At 28.8% G+C, this 17,020-nt stretch overlaps 2 protein-coding genes across 5 annotated transcripts in view; both read left to right on the top strand.

The window, feature by feature from the left end:
• Positions 1-6,769, top strand: part of LOC106789565 — a 10,215-nt gene extending 3,446 nt beyond the window's left edge. Inside the window, exons 2-5 of the mRNA XM_014753892.1 lie at positions 1,883-2,159; positions 2,243-2,362; positions 2,717-3,192; positions 6,655-6,769. Of these exons, the coding sequence (XP_014609378.1) occupies positions 1,930-2,159; positions 2,243-2,362; positions 2,717-3,192; positions 6,655-6,692 (864 nt within the window). The 5' untranslated portion in view covers positions 1,883-1,929 and the 3' untranslated portion in view covers positions 6,693-6,769. The remainder of the gene's footprint in view (positions 1-1,882; positions 2,160-2,242; positions 2,363-2,716; positions 3,193-6,654) is intronic.
• An 875-nt stretch (positions 6,770-7,644) lies between these two features.
• The window catches only part of LOC106789563, a 20,338-nt gene continuing 10,962 nt past the window's right edge, over positions 7,645-17,020 (top strand). The window contains exons 1-3 of one of the 4 annotated variants that reach the window (XM_014753886.1): positions 7,645-8,333; positions 8,515-9,206; positions 15,910-15,971. In XM_014753886.1, the coding sequence (XP_014609372.1) occupies positions 9,117-9,206; positions 15,910-15,971 (152 nt within the window). In that variant the 5' untranslated portion in view covers positions 7,645-8,333; positions 8,515-9,116. The remainder of the gene's footprint in view (positions 8,334-8,514; positions 9,207-15,909; positions 15,972-17,020) is intronic. The other 3 variants (XM_014753887.1, XM_014753889.1, XM_014753890.1) reach the window with 3 other exon arrangements.

A 17,020-nucleotide genomic window follows, 5' to 3' on the forward strand; every position in this document is an offset into this window, starting at 1 on the left:
TTAATTATAGTTTTTATAGAGTGTCATTCAATCGTATCGTCCTGTTATACTTTTTATCATCCTCAGATATCATCATCGTCATCGTCGTATTTTTTCGTAGTCTCTTCTCTTGGTCGATGTGTAAACACCAAGTTGTTATTCGAGGAATATCCCCGTCGTTAGATAGAGAATCAGAAAGAGAAAGAGAGAGAGAGAGAGAGAGAGAGAGAGAGAGAGAGAGAGAGAGAGAGAGAGAAAAGAAAAGACGTATAAAGAAAAATAGTATATTCAATTATATTATACATGTATATATACAAGGATGGATTGAAAAGTCTTAAGCGTAATATTTTCTACTAATTTTGAGACTATATATAAAAAAAAATAGAAATAATTTTGACCGAAAAAACCTAAAATTGTTTTCATGTTAGGTTCATTATTTGTCAATACCTCCCCTTACCCCCACCCCCACACGAATATATGTAATATAATGATAATAATTAATATTTATTATTATCATTAATTATATATTATACAATATATTATTTAATATAGTGTATGTGTGTAAATTAATAGTAGCAATAAATTATTTTTCGGCCTTAAATGGGAATACATATATAAATTAATATATATATAGGAAGAGACTAGTATAATATAATGAGATAATAAGATAAAATTTCAAAGAGAAATAGAAACATTTATATATACTTATATACTCTCGTTTTTGTTTCTTTTACAATGAATAGAAAAAACATTATCATTGAAATTATTTCAATCCGATATTTTTATTGAATTTTTTCCTTCTTTATGTATATACAATTTATTTTATTTCGGATTGTAAAAATTTTGTTGTTTTATTTTTGTAAATAGAATATCCTAATTAAATGATCTTGATGATTACGATGACTACGATTACGACGATGACGATGACGATGACGATGACGATGACGATGATGAGTACGAGTACTACACGACGAGTTTGTTTTCCATGCTCTTCCCTGTCCTCGTCTATCTGTTCTGTACCACTTTGGATGCGATAACGGCCGGTTATCATTGTTACAGCTATTAGCGTCGCGATGCCGATATTATCCGTGCACGAACAATGTCGTCTAGTTACATTCTATCTCTCTCTCTCTCTCTCACATACTAATACTCACACATATCCATACATATATACATATATACACACGATCCTCCATTTATTTGGAAGAGGCAATATCGGACCAGCTAGTTCGCTTTAATCGCTCGACGAAAGTTAATAAATTAACTTAAAGTATTGCACTCTCATACCTTTATCCAATTATGTTGCCAGATATATTGATGTATATGTGTGGATGTAATTAAGTGACTACCGTTAAATATACGATACTACCAAAGTGTATATTTCTATTAATATCAATTTATTAATCATAGGGGGTTTTTTCATCTTTTGTATTATTATTAATTTTTCTTTAATATGTTTATCGTTTTGATTTAAAATCAAGCAAATATTTTGTCAGAGTTATAGTAATTTATTTTTCCTCCTCTTGTATTATTTTAATTATTATTATTATTGTTATTGTTATTTGCTTACAATATTTACATTTGTAATATATTTCTCTTATTTATTGGTATATATATTTATTTGCATCGAGTCTCTTTAATTTTTTTATATATATATTTAAATAATATTTAAACTAATTCACATATATCACATCAATTATTTTATTTTCTACAGGGTTGTGTATACATTAGTATAACAATATTGTTTCATATAATTTGTCAATTAATTAATTTCATTAATTATTTATACGACCACGTATGCAATTTCAATAATTATACGATAATTTTGTGTGCGAATTATTATATTTTCATGATTCGAAGAATTTTTTTTTTTCTTTCTTTTTTTTCATTTTATTTGTTATAGAAAATTTTGGATATACGAGGACGAGTTTAAAGTGACTATCGAAAAGGATGAGGCCTAATAATCCGTTGGAATGTTTTATGTTCTTTCTTTTCCTGATAGTTTCGGGAGGAGAATCAACTTCCGTCCGAAACAATCTCTTCCACGAGAATGATCTCGTTTCGTCTACAAAATCCAACAAGTCTCCTCCATTATCGATTATATCACCGATCGATTATCCCGATAAACTTCATTCTTGTCTTTACGTGCCACCTGATTTACCACCTTGCCAATTTATAAGGTAAATATATATTTAGATTATTATCCGTATAAATAATTACGTTCATTAATTTATATTTGTTCATTTATTTTTGTTGTAAATAGAAACGCAAATGCTCAAAGATTTTATCGTTCGATTAACAACGATAGAATTAATTCGGACAACGAATTGAATTATCAAGGTCACTTTACGGTTTATTCCTTGCAAGGTTGCTTACCATCCAGGTAGATAAATTTCTTTTAACCGTTCGTCTTTTTAAGGCCAACTTTTCTATTTCAATAATATTAAGAACATTTTTTATTTTCTTTCACTTTTTTTATTCCTTTTTTTTTTTTTTTTTAAAAAAAAAATAAAATAAAACATGAAACGTTTTATATTTATCTTATTGCAAGTAGGATTGGATTTTATGGTAAAAAAAAAAAAAACAAAAAATTGTACATTGATTTATTGGATTTTAAAATTAAATGTTTGCAAATATATTGCAACACGGCTTTGAAGAGATTAATAATAAAAATATGCAATTAATATATATGAAATGAAAAAAAAAAAATTAACAAATATAATTTGTCTTCTCTTAGATTACCTTTCAGAATGATGTTGTGCAAGTCTAAGGATCTTTTAGAGAAAGCCACAAAAATCTGGAAATTATATCCTTTTAAAATCGAGGACGAGGAAACAGTCGAGTCGACATTTATATTTCCACAATTCGATGTAAATCAATGGTCGAAATCTATGAGATTACTTCGCGAAGAAAAGGACAAACAAAATCGAAGAAACGATCAAGATGACTTGTTGAAAACTAGTGAAGAATATTTATCATCTTCATCAATGATCTCATTTGAAAATAATCATAATCGAAATGATATAATAAAATCATCATCGAGTTCTTCGTTTCTCGAAGATAATTTAACGAATTCTTTGACGAATGATAGAAAACGAAAAAGGAGAAGACGAAAAAGAAGTGACAAATTAAATCGTCGTGAAATTAGAAGAGGAAGCGAGTTTCCTTATTCGAAATCGATACCATTCGATATTAAAAAATTCAGTTTATCAGGTAGATTAAGCAAATTTTTCTAATCGAGTCCTATTTCTATTTTGAGTAGATTTTTTTAGAGACGATAAAATGGGCAATGAATTTTATTAGAAGAAGAGATATGTTCATTTCTAAAGATGAATAATTTTGGTGTTTTTTTTTTGTTTGAAAGTTAGGTGATTCTTCGATCATTTTATTTTCCATTTATTGTTAGATTTATTTAATAGTAATAGGGAAGGAAAAAGAGAAGAGAAATGTTTACAAATTGAATGTCGGTAATTATTATTATTAATATTATTATTATTAACACGTTGATTGTATGATTTTATTATTAAATATATGATATAATACATTTTTTAAATATAGTAAATATTATTATTATATCAAAAAATGTATTATAGTAGAAAAAGGAGATAAATTAGTTATTAAAACAAAGACATTTTTTTTCAATATACTCTTACTATTAATTAGAATTGTACACACAGTATAGAAAACAAAAGAAATTAGAACAAATTGAAAAAAATAGAGAAATTAAAATAAAAGAAAATTAAAAATAATACAAAATATTAGTAATTAATTTATAATCAACGTGTTATAATATTATTTTGTTATTATTAATATTAATATTATTATCTTTATTATTCTCCCTTTTACGGGTTTTATAGGTCCGTTCCCTTTACAAACGTTTAACACATCCTTACCATTTCTTCGCATTAATACACACATCTAATAACTAACTGAACACGCAACCGAAAAGCTAATATAAATATACTTAATATAACCTTAATTTTAATACAATTACTTTAACTATTATAATATTAATATTAATATTGTTATTATTATTACAAGAAGTAGATATTTTTTGAAAAGAAAGATTACTAGGACTTTTAGGTGAAATTAATTTTTATTTTCTACTTTCTTCGTGTTACTTTTTATTCATCATTTATTTTCCATCATCGAATACTATTATTATAGAATGTTTAATGTTTAACGATCGAAGGTTAGGTCGAAGTGAGGTCATCCTATTGATACGAATAAAGATGCATACGATTTTTGCATTTTTACATTGAACATATCAGCAACGTCGAACGAATATCAACGCTCGTGTTGTGACTATCATCATCATTTTAATTAATCGGAAATCGAATCGACATAATCATTGCAATTTTTTTCCTTTTTTTTCCAATCGATGTTTATTTTCAATTTCAACTGACTCTTTAATATGCCTTCTAATCTACATTAACAAAGTAATAGGGCACGATATCATGCGATAAATATTTTATATGTATATGTGTATAGCTGTGATATTTCATGTTTTGTTAATTTAGGTTAAACAAATATCGCCGTATATTATTAGATTTTATTTTATTACATTGTTCGAAAAGTAATTATCAACATTTTCTCTTTTCCTATTCCGATGTTAAATAAAAGACGACTTTTTTTTTTGTTTTCATTCATAATTTAAAAATCCAAGGGATTTTTTTTATTAAATGTATCGTGAATTTAAACTTAACGGTTATTTCTATCGTTCGTTTTACAGACAATTAACATTAATCGGTGTTTTTATTATAAGAAGAAATTATCAGAACGAAAATTTGGAAAACAAATTTGACACTGGTGTTCATTTAATGGTCTGTTGTTAAAATGTAAAACGAATTTGAGGTTTAAAGCAAGGTTGGTTACTCAATATTAAACGCGACTAACAAAATTACTTTTCGAACGAAGCAATATTTTTGTTTGTATCTTTCCTCGAAATTCTTGCTAACGATCGTGACATTTTATTTTATTAGATTATTTGTCTTTTCTTTTTTTTTTTCTTATTAAGAACTAGTTTAGTTAGAATATACGAAGTAACATGTGTGATATATATGTATATGTATATATATATGACAATGAGATATTTTAGATAATTACTTTTAGATAAACAGAGAGTAGATTATATTTAATTAATTTAGTGAAAAGTTAGTGAGAATAATTGTTTCTAATAACCACCGTTAAAGATATATATATATATTTTTTGAAAGTAATTCTTCTTTTGTGCCCTTTTTTTTTGTGCTTTTTTACTAACACATTGACAGATCTAATTAATTTAGATTATAAATAAAAAAAGAAAATAAAATACACATTCCTTATACGAATAAATGTTTTAACATTTCAATACGTCAAATGTTGTAAAATAATATATTATATATTGCACAAATTGTGACGATCTTCAACGTGTTAGTAAAAATAAATAAATAATTATAAATAATAATCGAATTTTTTACTTTGATAAAAGATCAATGTGTTAGATAGAATATATAGAATTAATCATAGATAATAATAAAAATGCCGATTGAACAATGATATTTTTTACGATGAGACTTATATAAAATGTTATCGATAAAATTCTATAATGAAATATTTCGTAGTAAGATAAAAAATAAAAAAAAAAACCGAACAAGGAGTAGAGGGGAGGGAAAGAGAAAATGGAAAATTAGATTTATAATATAAGTGTAATTTTAAAATATGTATCTCTTATCCCTCATCACGTTGTACAATTTGACTAGTCGTTAGATCATCAACGGATTTTTTATTTTCCTTCTTATCACCTTATGTTATTAGACCTTGTTATATTCTTCGAACAGTTTGTTTATAAAAACGATCAGCTGAGGTCATCGGGTTTGTAAGAATTAATTGGATACTAGGAGGAAAATCACGGGTTTCCTCTTTAGTCTTCGTTAATTCATTCGCAATAGAGGATCATTATAATAGAAAAATATTGCGATTTAAAATAATAATAATTTTAATGTGTTTATAGATTTTTTAAATCTCATTAATATGTTTACAAAATTTTTCTAAATATAAATCTAATAAAAATAAATGTTCATGCATGCAACAAATTTAATTATAACGTATAAATCAGATTAGATCATACATTTTAAATCTTACAAATTTGTAATATTTTAAATCCTGAAACAAAAAGTATTGTGTGTGTGTGTGTGTAACAAAAATCTTGTGTAATATAAATCGGATCATAATTTTTTTCATTACAAAATTTCAAATCGCCTTATTTCATTGTCTCTCGTTTAATTTATTCCAATTTATTCTATTCTACAGAGGAATCTCACAAATTTGTATTTTAAATATCAAAACGTAAAATGTATTGTTTATTCGTACACAAATTTCATGATATAAATCGGATCAGGGATTTTTCTTATATAGAATTTTAAATGCCTTATTTGATTTTACTTATAATTTATTGTAATTAAATAGGGAATATCATCAATACAAAGATATCATGCGAAAAGGGGAAATATGATCGATATTTTTGAAATTACAAAGATTTCTTGTGGGTTCTTACTAGTCATGATTATCTCAACGATCATTATCGTTATTTAAACTTCTCGACCGATTATTTCTTGATCTTTCTCGTAAAAATTTCTATTTGTTTGTTCATAGTTTCTATCTCTTTTTCTCTTTTTTTCGTTTTATTTACTGTAGTTTGTACAAGCCACGAAGACAGGAGACACGATCCGTAAGCCTTTAGCAGTTATCACGCAAACTGGTTGACGCCACCTGACCACTTCCACGAGAGTTCAGATTCCGCTATTTCACAGTATCGACCTCCACGTCCAAACAAGGTTACTTCAATCGAACCTGAATGACGGCTTCAGGACGAAGATCAAGATCAAGAATATTGTCCAAACCTTTCCCCACTCCCCGGAGTATTTTCTCATTTTGAGATTCAACTATTAAACTTATATTTTCATTAGAACTTTTCAAGTTAAATTCGATTAAAATTTAACCAATTTCATTATTAAAAAACCAATTATATTTTATATAATTGTTAGATAAAATATTCCAAATTTTGTCCAAATGAATTCGATTTAGATCTCATTACTAATTGAAAATTCGGTTAATTCGTTTGTCGTTAGAACAATCATATTTTTGTGTATACGAAATGTTAAGGTAAAATATTCTAAATTCGACTTATGTTAGATTAAGTAAAGTTGCGAATGATTCTACTACGCTTTAGACCATACATCTAATTGCAAGTTGCAGTTAATTACGATGAGAAGAGGGTGAGAAGACGAGAAGCCAGGTTTAAAGCAGCTAATCTCGTTTTACCGACGACAACGATTAGCCCCGATGAGTGAAAGTACCCGAATATTGTGTAGGTTTGTATTATTACTAAAAGTTCTTATTGTATCAATCAAAATTAATCAAAAACGATTAACAACGAAAACTCTACGTACACAAAACTATTAATATAATTCGCTTGAAAAAAAAAAATTAGTCCTTTTCTTAATAATAAATTAAAATGAAAAATATTCGTCGCAAACAAACGCCTATAGATATGCAACCCTCGATACACCGGTGTAGGAATAGCAATCCATCGCTATTCGTACTTTCGTTTTTTTTTTTTTTATTACTTGCAGTTTATGTAATTACAAAACACAATGACCGATATATTATTATTATTATTATTATTATTAAAACATCAAGAAATATAATGTGCTAATTGCGTTAAATAAAATCAAGCTAATAAGTAGAAAAAATTATATAAGAAAAAAAAAGAAAAAGAAAAATAGATAAGAAGAAATTAGAATTGAAAGGTAAAGAAGAGTAAAAGAGAAATAAGGAGATGAGTCGTCTGTAATACAGCGTAGTGTTGTGCGGAGGCTGCGGTTAGAAAGGCAAGGCAGCTCGTTGGAGTCACCGTGTCGCGACTGCATACCTACAGCACCTATACAATCAAACTATACCAGCTGGATAGCTCGGTCCCTGCTCGCATGAGAGCTACCTGTCCAGTATGTACGGTATCCGCGTACGAGTAGTGCCGTACGTTCGATCGTCATCGGTTCTTTGCGTTTAACGGTGCTAACACACTCCTGGCACGCATCTCTTTCTCTTTCTATCTCTATCTTTCTCTTTCTCTTTCTCTTTCTCTCTCAAACTCACTCACACTCACTCTTACTATTAGGCCTTGACTGGTCCAGGTCCAGGTCCAGGTCCAGGTCCAGGTCCAGCATCCTTGTACCTTTAATTATCACAAAAAACGAACCGATGTATATTTATTAATGATCTTTCTAAGATCGGTATTGTGGAATTCTTTATTCGTATGTTTCCGGGACACGCCTTCTTCTTCTTCTACTTCTTATTTTCGTATTGAAATATTCGTAAGATTTATCAAGGATTATTATTTCCATGTGGTATTGTGTGCATGTTTATTTTTTAAACGAAATCTCAACACAAGTTTATTTGTTGTGAACGCTTAATAATATTGAATTTATAGTTTTTGTATAGATTATTATATTTTTGGTTTGTTTGTGAGTGAGGAAATGTTGTGATATTTCGTAGAGAGTCAGCTTTTGATGCTGAAGGAATGCATTTTTACTGTAGTTCGCTGAAGCATCGCGAGAGAGAAGGTCACGCATCGTGAAATACCTTTACGACGTTCTATACCTTTCTTATTCTTCTTATTCTTATTCTTATTCTTCTCACTTAACTTCCTTTCGTGTATCATCTTATTATTCTTCTTCTTTTTCTTTTTGTTCTTCTTTTTGTTCTTTTTATTCTTCTTCTTATTCTTATTCGGCTAGTTTGAGATTCGAAAGAGAGACTGTGACTCGAGAGAACTCTCCTCGACCGTTTGACCGACTACGGTGGTTTTAATGTTGTACGTCAGTTGCGGCAGGTCACGAGGAACGGCTCTCAAGATGGCCTACATTATACTATTTCGTTATTATCGTTGACCAGGAAAAAGAGAAAAAGAGAAAAAGAAATTGAGACGACGAGAGAAAGGAAAAAGAAAAAAAAAAGAAGAATAAACGGGAGAAAGGAGAACAAAAATTTGTCACCAATCGAAAGAACCGATTGATTAGTTTCAATCAAAAATTATTATTACGAAAATTTTCGATTCTTTTGGAAAAGAAAAAAAAAAGAAAATAACAAAAAACAAAATGGGCCAAGCTTGGTGCAAGGAAAAGACTTCAAAGGCTCAGGATTCGAAATCCCCTTTGGATCGGGTCTTTGTTCGATGTGCTCATCGGGTATGTAAAAAGAAACCACAATTGTATTTTTATTTATTTTTTTTTCTTTCTACTTCTTTTTCCTTCTTCCATTCTCTTAAACTTTAACAATGCGAAAGATATTTTTTTCTTTTCCTTTTTCGTTTTCCTTTTTTTTTTTTTATTCTTCCATTCAGAATATCAGATAATTTTATTGCAAGAATTGTTTACGCGTTTGACGGTATTTAAACGTTAGGTGTGTTTACATTTCTATATTTAACAATGGAAGATAGATAAAAAAATTTTAATGAATATTCAGTAATGGAATATATCTCGTACGAATAAATTATAGATTATAAATTCGCGATAGATTTATTGATTTAATGTTTATTTCTGACATTGATAGATCTCCATAGCGATTTAACATCGTCCATTTGGGGGTGGGGGGGGAGAGAGGGGGGATGGTGTTGATGTTATTACATCGTTACAATTAACTTCATTTTAATGATAATATTCATAAATCTTCGTGAGATTAATTATCTCTCCCATCGTTGGGAATATTATAATATTTTCTTTAATATTGAAATAGAAAAAAAAAGAGAGATAGAGATAGAGATAGAGATAGTGATAGAGAGAGAGAGAGAGAGAGAGAGAAAACATTTTGATAGAATTAAAAGTAAATTAACGCGTCGATTTTATCGTCAACGTCATTGAAACAAAATCTCACCAAAGTCGTATTATATTACGTAATAATTAAGAAAATATTTTTCTTTATTTTGTATACTTAATGCACGAAAAAAAAGGTTAGACGTAGATAAAAATGGAACGTTTATCGTATAGAAAACGAGAGTCGAAGGACGTTATAATACACAGGTGTCGATCTATAAGTAAGGAATCTTATTGCAAAATAAGAAAATTAAAATGAACACACACTGTGTTAGATAGATAGTTAGATAGTAGAAAGAAAGATAGAAGAATAAGAAGAGCAGTTGGCCGTTTCTCGAGTTACCGATATGCAGTATCAATTAGCTTAAGTGCGATAAGTTACGTGCTAAACGAGAAATCGCAACTGGTAATATGGCTGACACATTTTATAAAATAATTTTCTAGAGAGCGTTTGGTGACTAACACACACACACACAAAAAAAGAAAACGAAAAACATTAGCTAGATTTTTAAATTAATTTAAAAATATGAGATCATGTATGTTTTTGTATGCGCACGTGTATATATATATGTATGAGGAAGAAAAAAGAAAAAAAAAAAAACAAACACAAAAACAACAAACTTTCTTAGATGTAACTTTTTGCATACCAACGAAATTATAGCTTGTCTGGGGTCTACTTTTACATCGGTTCTCTCACGTTTCAAGTTTCTTAGCTACCTTACATCGCAACAACAGGATCGTGACAATTGCGTAAATCTTAATGACATGTATATACTTATATTATACTGTGTGGGTTAAAAATGACTTACTCATTTTGAAAAAGAATTATTTTATTTTTTTCTCATTTTTCTAATTAGACGATTAGAATGTCATTAATAAGAAAATCTTGGAATTAATATTTTTCTTTAGATTTACAAGAGCTGGATTTAGAAGAGTTTTTTGTGTTTTGATAATAAAACTTTTATTCTATTTTTAAATAAAAGTAACCGAAAAATATACTAATAATAGTAGTAATCGTGGTTTATTGAAACACAGTCTGATGGTTTAACTGACAAAAATAAAAAAATATATATACATAAAAAGATTATTTTATGTTAGATTGAAAATTTTTTAACCCACCCACATACATACATATATGTATATAGAATAAAATATTCAATTATGTTTCTCAATATTTGTTAAAAATAAAATCATATAAATAATATAAAATAATAATATTACATACATAGATATTTAAGAATGTGAAAATATAAAGAAGTTAAATAACAATAATAAGAAAAGAGGAAATAACGTGTATGAATCATTTAACGTGTAGGATGATGCCATCGATCTAGCATGATGCATTTCATTTTGTTATTTTTGCTATTTGCGACTACTTTACTTCGTGGATATTCGTTAGAAAATGTATGGGTAAGCATGAGAAGATTTTTCCGGCTCAAGGCTAACAGAGTTAAACGAGTTACGATGTTACTCGTCGAAGTAAAAAAACGTGTGATGCATAGGTACCTTCGATGGCGCAGTTACAAACTCATCGTCGACTATTTAACGACTGCAACTTGTTAATAAGCAATAATACGTACAAGATCACACATAAACCTAAATACACATATCTCTACGTACACGCATACGGTAAATGTCTTTTACACGGTACATCGAATTGACGTTAAAAATTTATTTTATTTGGATAGAATGCCTTGTTCATTATGTAAGAACGTAAAGGCCGCGACGATAAATTCAAAATTTGATTTATCTCTCCTCGATAATACGAAATAATTTTTACATTAAAAATACAGTGATCGGTGTCAAAAATCTGATCTGTGTCGTTAATTTAAAACGTTAAATTCTTTACTCGATATTACAGCAGTGGGTTGAAAAGTTTTGAGCCTCGATAAAAGACAAAAAAACTTATATTCTTTCTGTTCTTGTTTTTGTTTTTTTTTTTTTTGCAAATAAAAACGAGTTTTTACCGTAAGAAAATTGTTTGCATGTTATAGGCTTTAAACCCATTTTCAATCTACCCCACGTATATTCTTTAATTATTTTATTGGATAATATATATACATATATTATCGTAATATTGTGAATATTATTTTATTACTATCTAAAAAATTGTTGATTATATTATTTATTTTTTTTTTTCATCATTTTTCCTTTTTATAATCGCTAACAATAATTAAATTCAAGTTAATCAAACCTGTTCTCCGTTACGACGTTATTCGTAAGGAAAAAAATTATACCTATATAATTGTTTATAAAAATGGAGAATTATATATTATATAAAACATAATAATACGTTTGACCGATTATGATATAAATAAGTAGTATACGTAAATTGTCTCTGCAAGGTTTTGTGTTAATGGAAATGAAAATTTTTGTTCTACGCTCATCAGAGATCAATTTTCTTCAATCGGTCAATTATCACCTTCTTCCCACCCCCTAACTACCCCCTTTCACTGTTCGTATCTATCCTTTCTCACTAGCTCGACGAAGTTTATCTAACGAATTTGCAATGTAAACGTTGAGGGTAGAGGCGTGATGTGAAACTCTCGTGTACGATACGTGTAGATACGATTTCTGAAAGGGAGTGAGTGTTCATATGTTATAGTTTGTCGACAGGATGTTACCCTCGTGTCGCGTTATAATATAAGCGACCGCTCGTAACTCACAAGCTTGTTTCTCAGTTATCTCTTTTTCTCTCTCTCTCTCTCTCTCTTTATCTCTTTTTATCTTCCTCAGGATGTTAAACATCTCTTCTTCTATTATTTTGTATTTTTTTTTTCCCCCCAAGAACTACCTAAATCGATCTTCATTAATTGTAAGTTAAATCAGTTATGGTAGAAACGTTTTAATACAATACGATCAAATTTTTATCATCTGTATTATTATTATTATTATTTTTTCTTATAAATATTAATTTATATATTGTTTTGTGGGTTTTTCTTTTTTTTATATTTTTTATGGGTGGTAGCGAGAATAAATTTTAATACATTTTTAAATTAAATATGATAATAATTTCGTTTATTTTTTATTATATGGAGAGGTAATAGTTCAAATGATTTTAAATTTATTCTTAACTTTTCTAGATCGACCTTCATCGAGTTATATCGAAAATAAGAGTAAAATAATTTCGTTAATTTAATGCTTTTTATAATACTTTGAAATTTTCCTTGATATATATATATAAGAAAAATGTAAATAATGTGAAGATTAAATTTTATCAAATGTATTTCTTTATTCATCAATACTACTACTACTTTTACACATGCATATATTTATTATACATTTTTTTAAATAATTATATAGAAAAAAAATTAGATGATCTTAGAATATATTTAAACAAAAAAATCTCCAGGATCGATTCAAATATATCGATTTCGAATGAATTATCATAATATTCAGAGACATTTAAGTAAAAACGACAAAATATTACATACGAAATTTCGTTACTTTATCTATCGATAGGGTTACTCGTATATAACACAGCAGACATACGTATAGGTTTATACATATACTTTTTTTTCTGCTTTATCCCATCCTTTTCAACGTAATCGTGTTTTCATGTTTCCGAGGATACAAAGAGAATTATGCAACAACTCGCACGACCGAGTCGAGTTGCTCGTTGTCGAGTTGATCGTCGATTATGCAAGCCTTCGCCAAGAGCGTCACGGTCCAAATCGTCTCTGCGTCTGTTTTCAAAATAATAATAATAATAAAAGAAAATATATATATATAAGAAAAATAATAATAATAATAATAATAAAGGAAAACTCAAAATTCTACGAATAAACATATTTTTGTTTTCATTCGAATGTTATATTGTTATTACAAATATATCTATTACATATATTATAATATTATTTACATATATTTATATTAATATATTTTATTTACATATATATTTATATTATATTATTTACATATATTATATATTGTTATTACAAATATATCTATACGTTTCAAAAAACGCGATAGATCACATCGATAGATCTCATATATTGGAAAACACGAAGAGACACATAAGATTCTGTTGATTTCTGATCGTATTAATCGGGGATTTAGATTGCCTGAAAGGGAATTCATGAGTAGATTTTCCTTCGTTAGGGAAACTAACGTTCCAGAGAGATAGAGATAGATAGATAGATAGATGCATATGGATAGATAGTTGAAGAGTGAGAGGGATAGCTAGGGATAGAAAGAGAGAGGAAGGAAGAGAGAGAGAGAGAGAGAGAGAGAGAGAGAGAGAGAGAGAGTATGAGAGTGGCTGACAGCTCTGAAGCAAACTCCCGTGCTGCACGAAATTCCCGGCTGGCACGGGACAACGGGGGTGCTTGCTTTAAAATTTAAATTATTCCTACTCGTCCCTGGATGCCACCTGTAGGTTCAATTTAATTTTACAACTGTACGCACCCAGACAATAGAGAAACTTCGGCAACGCGAGCACGAGTGTCGTTCCGTCAAGCTTAAATCTAATTTTTCATCCTACCAACCCTCATCTCTTTCTCTACTCGGATATCTATCTATCTATCTATCTATCTATCTATCTATCTATCTATATAAGCTATTTATTTCGCTTTGTATTTATGTTACTCTTTCACTTTCTATATTACTGTCACTTTCTTTCTCTTCATATTTTTATATATTTTCTTACACACTCACTGAAAATGAATAAGAAACTCATTCACTCTCTCTCTCTCTCTCTCTCTCGATTTGTCGATTATTTTCTTCTTTTTCTTTTTATTCGCTTTATTATTTTTCTTTATATCTTATTACTACAACTTTCTTTCATTCTCTACTTTTCTATTCTTTCTTATTTATTTATTTATTTAACTATTATATATTATAATTTATGGATTAATATTATTCTTTATCTTATTAATTTATAGTTATACTTTCTACCCTTGTTTTTATTTTTTTGTTTTTTTGTTTACGGTAATATTATTTTCTCTTTCTCTATTCATTTATTTATTCGTGTATCCTTTTCTTTCCTTTTGTGGATTCGTATTATTCTTTTGTATCTTTTTATCTTATACAGTCATTCTCTTTCCCCTTTTTTTCCTATCTCTCTCTCTCTCTCTCTCTCTCTCTGTCTCTCTCTTTTGAATTTATTCTAAATCTTTTTATCCCTCTCTCTGTTTCCTTTAAATTTAGTTTCAATCTTTTTCGCTTTCTTCTTTTCTCTCTCTCTCTCTCTCTCTTTCTCTCTTACAATCAGTGATTTCCTGTTTCTCTTTTTCCGTTTAACTTTCTGTTAATCTTTCCCCAACCAACTTCCTCTTACTTTTCCTTTCTCTAACATTCACCATGCTTTTGTTTTTGTTATATTCATCCCCTTTTTCTTTCTATCTATTGAATTTTTCGGTCTACTTATAAAATGGGTAGAAAGCAATAAAAACCTTAACCGATATCCAAAGAGACCTTTAACTTCCCTGTTTACTATAGGGTGTAGTAACCCTAAAAGCTTTGTTTTCTTTCTCTTTTTTGGTTTTTTTTTTATTTTGCCATTTTGCTTTCTTCTTTCTTTCGTCTAACCGTTTGTAGCAAGGATCGTCGTTTTACCCTTCAAAATTGTACCTCGTAAAACACGTTTCTGGAAGGAGGGACGATTTTAAAGGAACTTTGTTCTCTTTCTCTCTCTCTGTCTCTCTTTATTTTCGTTTTGCTTTTTTCTTCAAGGTCAATTTAACCATCGACTTCAATGAGATTCGTTGGAACGTGTCGCGTGAGATTGAAAAAAAATCATTCCTCGAACGTGCCAATTTCTTTTTCCGTTTTCTTTCCTTTATTTTTTTTTCTTTTCTATCCTTCCTAAAAAACAATTCATACAAATCTGATATTATAAGATTTGTTTAAATACAAAATTATATATTAAGACGAATATTAATCCTCTTTTTTATTTTTTGTTCTCGTGTATATATATATACATAGATTAAATTAAATACAATTTTAATCGCGGGAGATTAATGAATTTATTTAAAAGATGTGCTAAACACATTATCTTCCAAAGCTAATTATCATTATCTTTATTCGATAGACGACCAATAATAAATTTATCTAATTAAGGGTTGAATTTCTTTTGTAGATTTATCCGAGCTTAAAAGAAGAGGGTTCTGTTCTCGGTGGTGCCACTCAAAGAGTAACGAGGTAGGTATAATACCGGTGACACAACTTTTCACACACACACACGAAAACAAATCCAAACAACGTAAAAAAAAAAAAAAAGAACAGACAAAATAAAATAAAATAAACTAAAATAAACTAAAATAAAATAAAATAAAATAAAATGAAACAAAACAAAAATGAATTGAAATGAAATAAAATAAAATAAAATAAAATAAAACACTGAGAAAAAAAGATAATAAATAATAACATTGAAATACGAGTTAGAATTCGTTAACGAAGTACGCGAAGGACAATCGTTTTGTGACGGCAAGGCCAGTCCAATTAACGTAGCATAATCCTGGGTGATCTCGTGCAACGACCTATTAGCGAGAAGCAGGAAAGAGGTGCAACCGGTGACACGACGGGGATTGTGATAGTGACAAAGTGAAATCCGAATCGAATGATCGAGTCTTTCGATGAGAGAAATAGTCAGAGAGAGAGAGAGAGAGAAAGAGAGATAGAAAAAGAGAGAAAGAGAGAGAGAGAGAGAGAGAGAGAGAAGGAGAACACGCCTTCAACGTTAAAGGTAAAGCCTTTAGTTGAAGTGAGCAACAATGAATTGGAATGAATCGGGATCAGTGGTGAGACGTGAAGCGAAAGAGCACAAGCAAACCTGGTTGTTGGGTCGACCTTAAATGGTCACATTCTCTGGTAGGATCGCCATCCTCAACGCCACCGCAATACGCCTATCTTCGATGAACATCGAAAAGAAACTTCTCTCACAGAGAGAGAAGGAAAGAGAAAACTATTTTTTTATTACCTTTTTTTTAATAGTTTCTTTTTTTATTTCTTTATACATAATGAGTCAATGTATTGTAGATTGATAATTAATTATTATTTGTAATTGTATATTCAACGTTGTATATATTTGTGATTTTTTTGTTTTTTTTTTTTATTTTAAATATTTTTGTATGTCTTTATGAGTCAATGTTGTAAGTTGATATTTTATTTGTGGTAATTGTATATTCAACGTTGCATATATTTGTGATTTTCTTTTTTTTATATATAGAAAAGAAATTTTAGAAATAAAG

The sequence above is a fragment of the Polistes canadensis genome, unplaced genomic scaffold (assembly GCF_001313835.1).
Source record: "Polistes canadensis isolate GaletaPanama2010 unplaced genomic scaffold, ASM131383v1 scaffold_190, whole genome shotgun sequence".
Lineage (NCBI taxonomy): Eukaryota > Metazoa > Arthropoda > Insecta > Hymenoptera > Vespidae > Polistes > Polistes canadensis.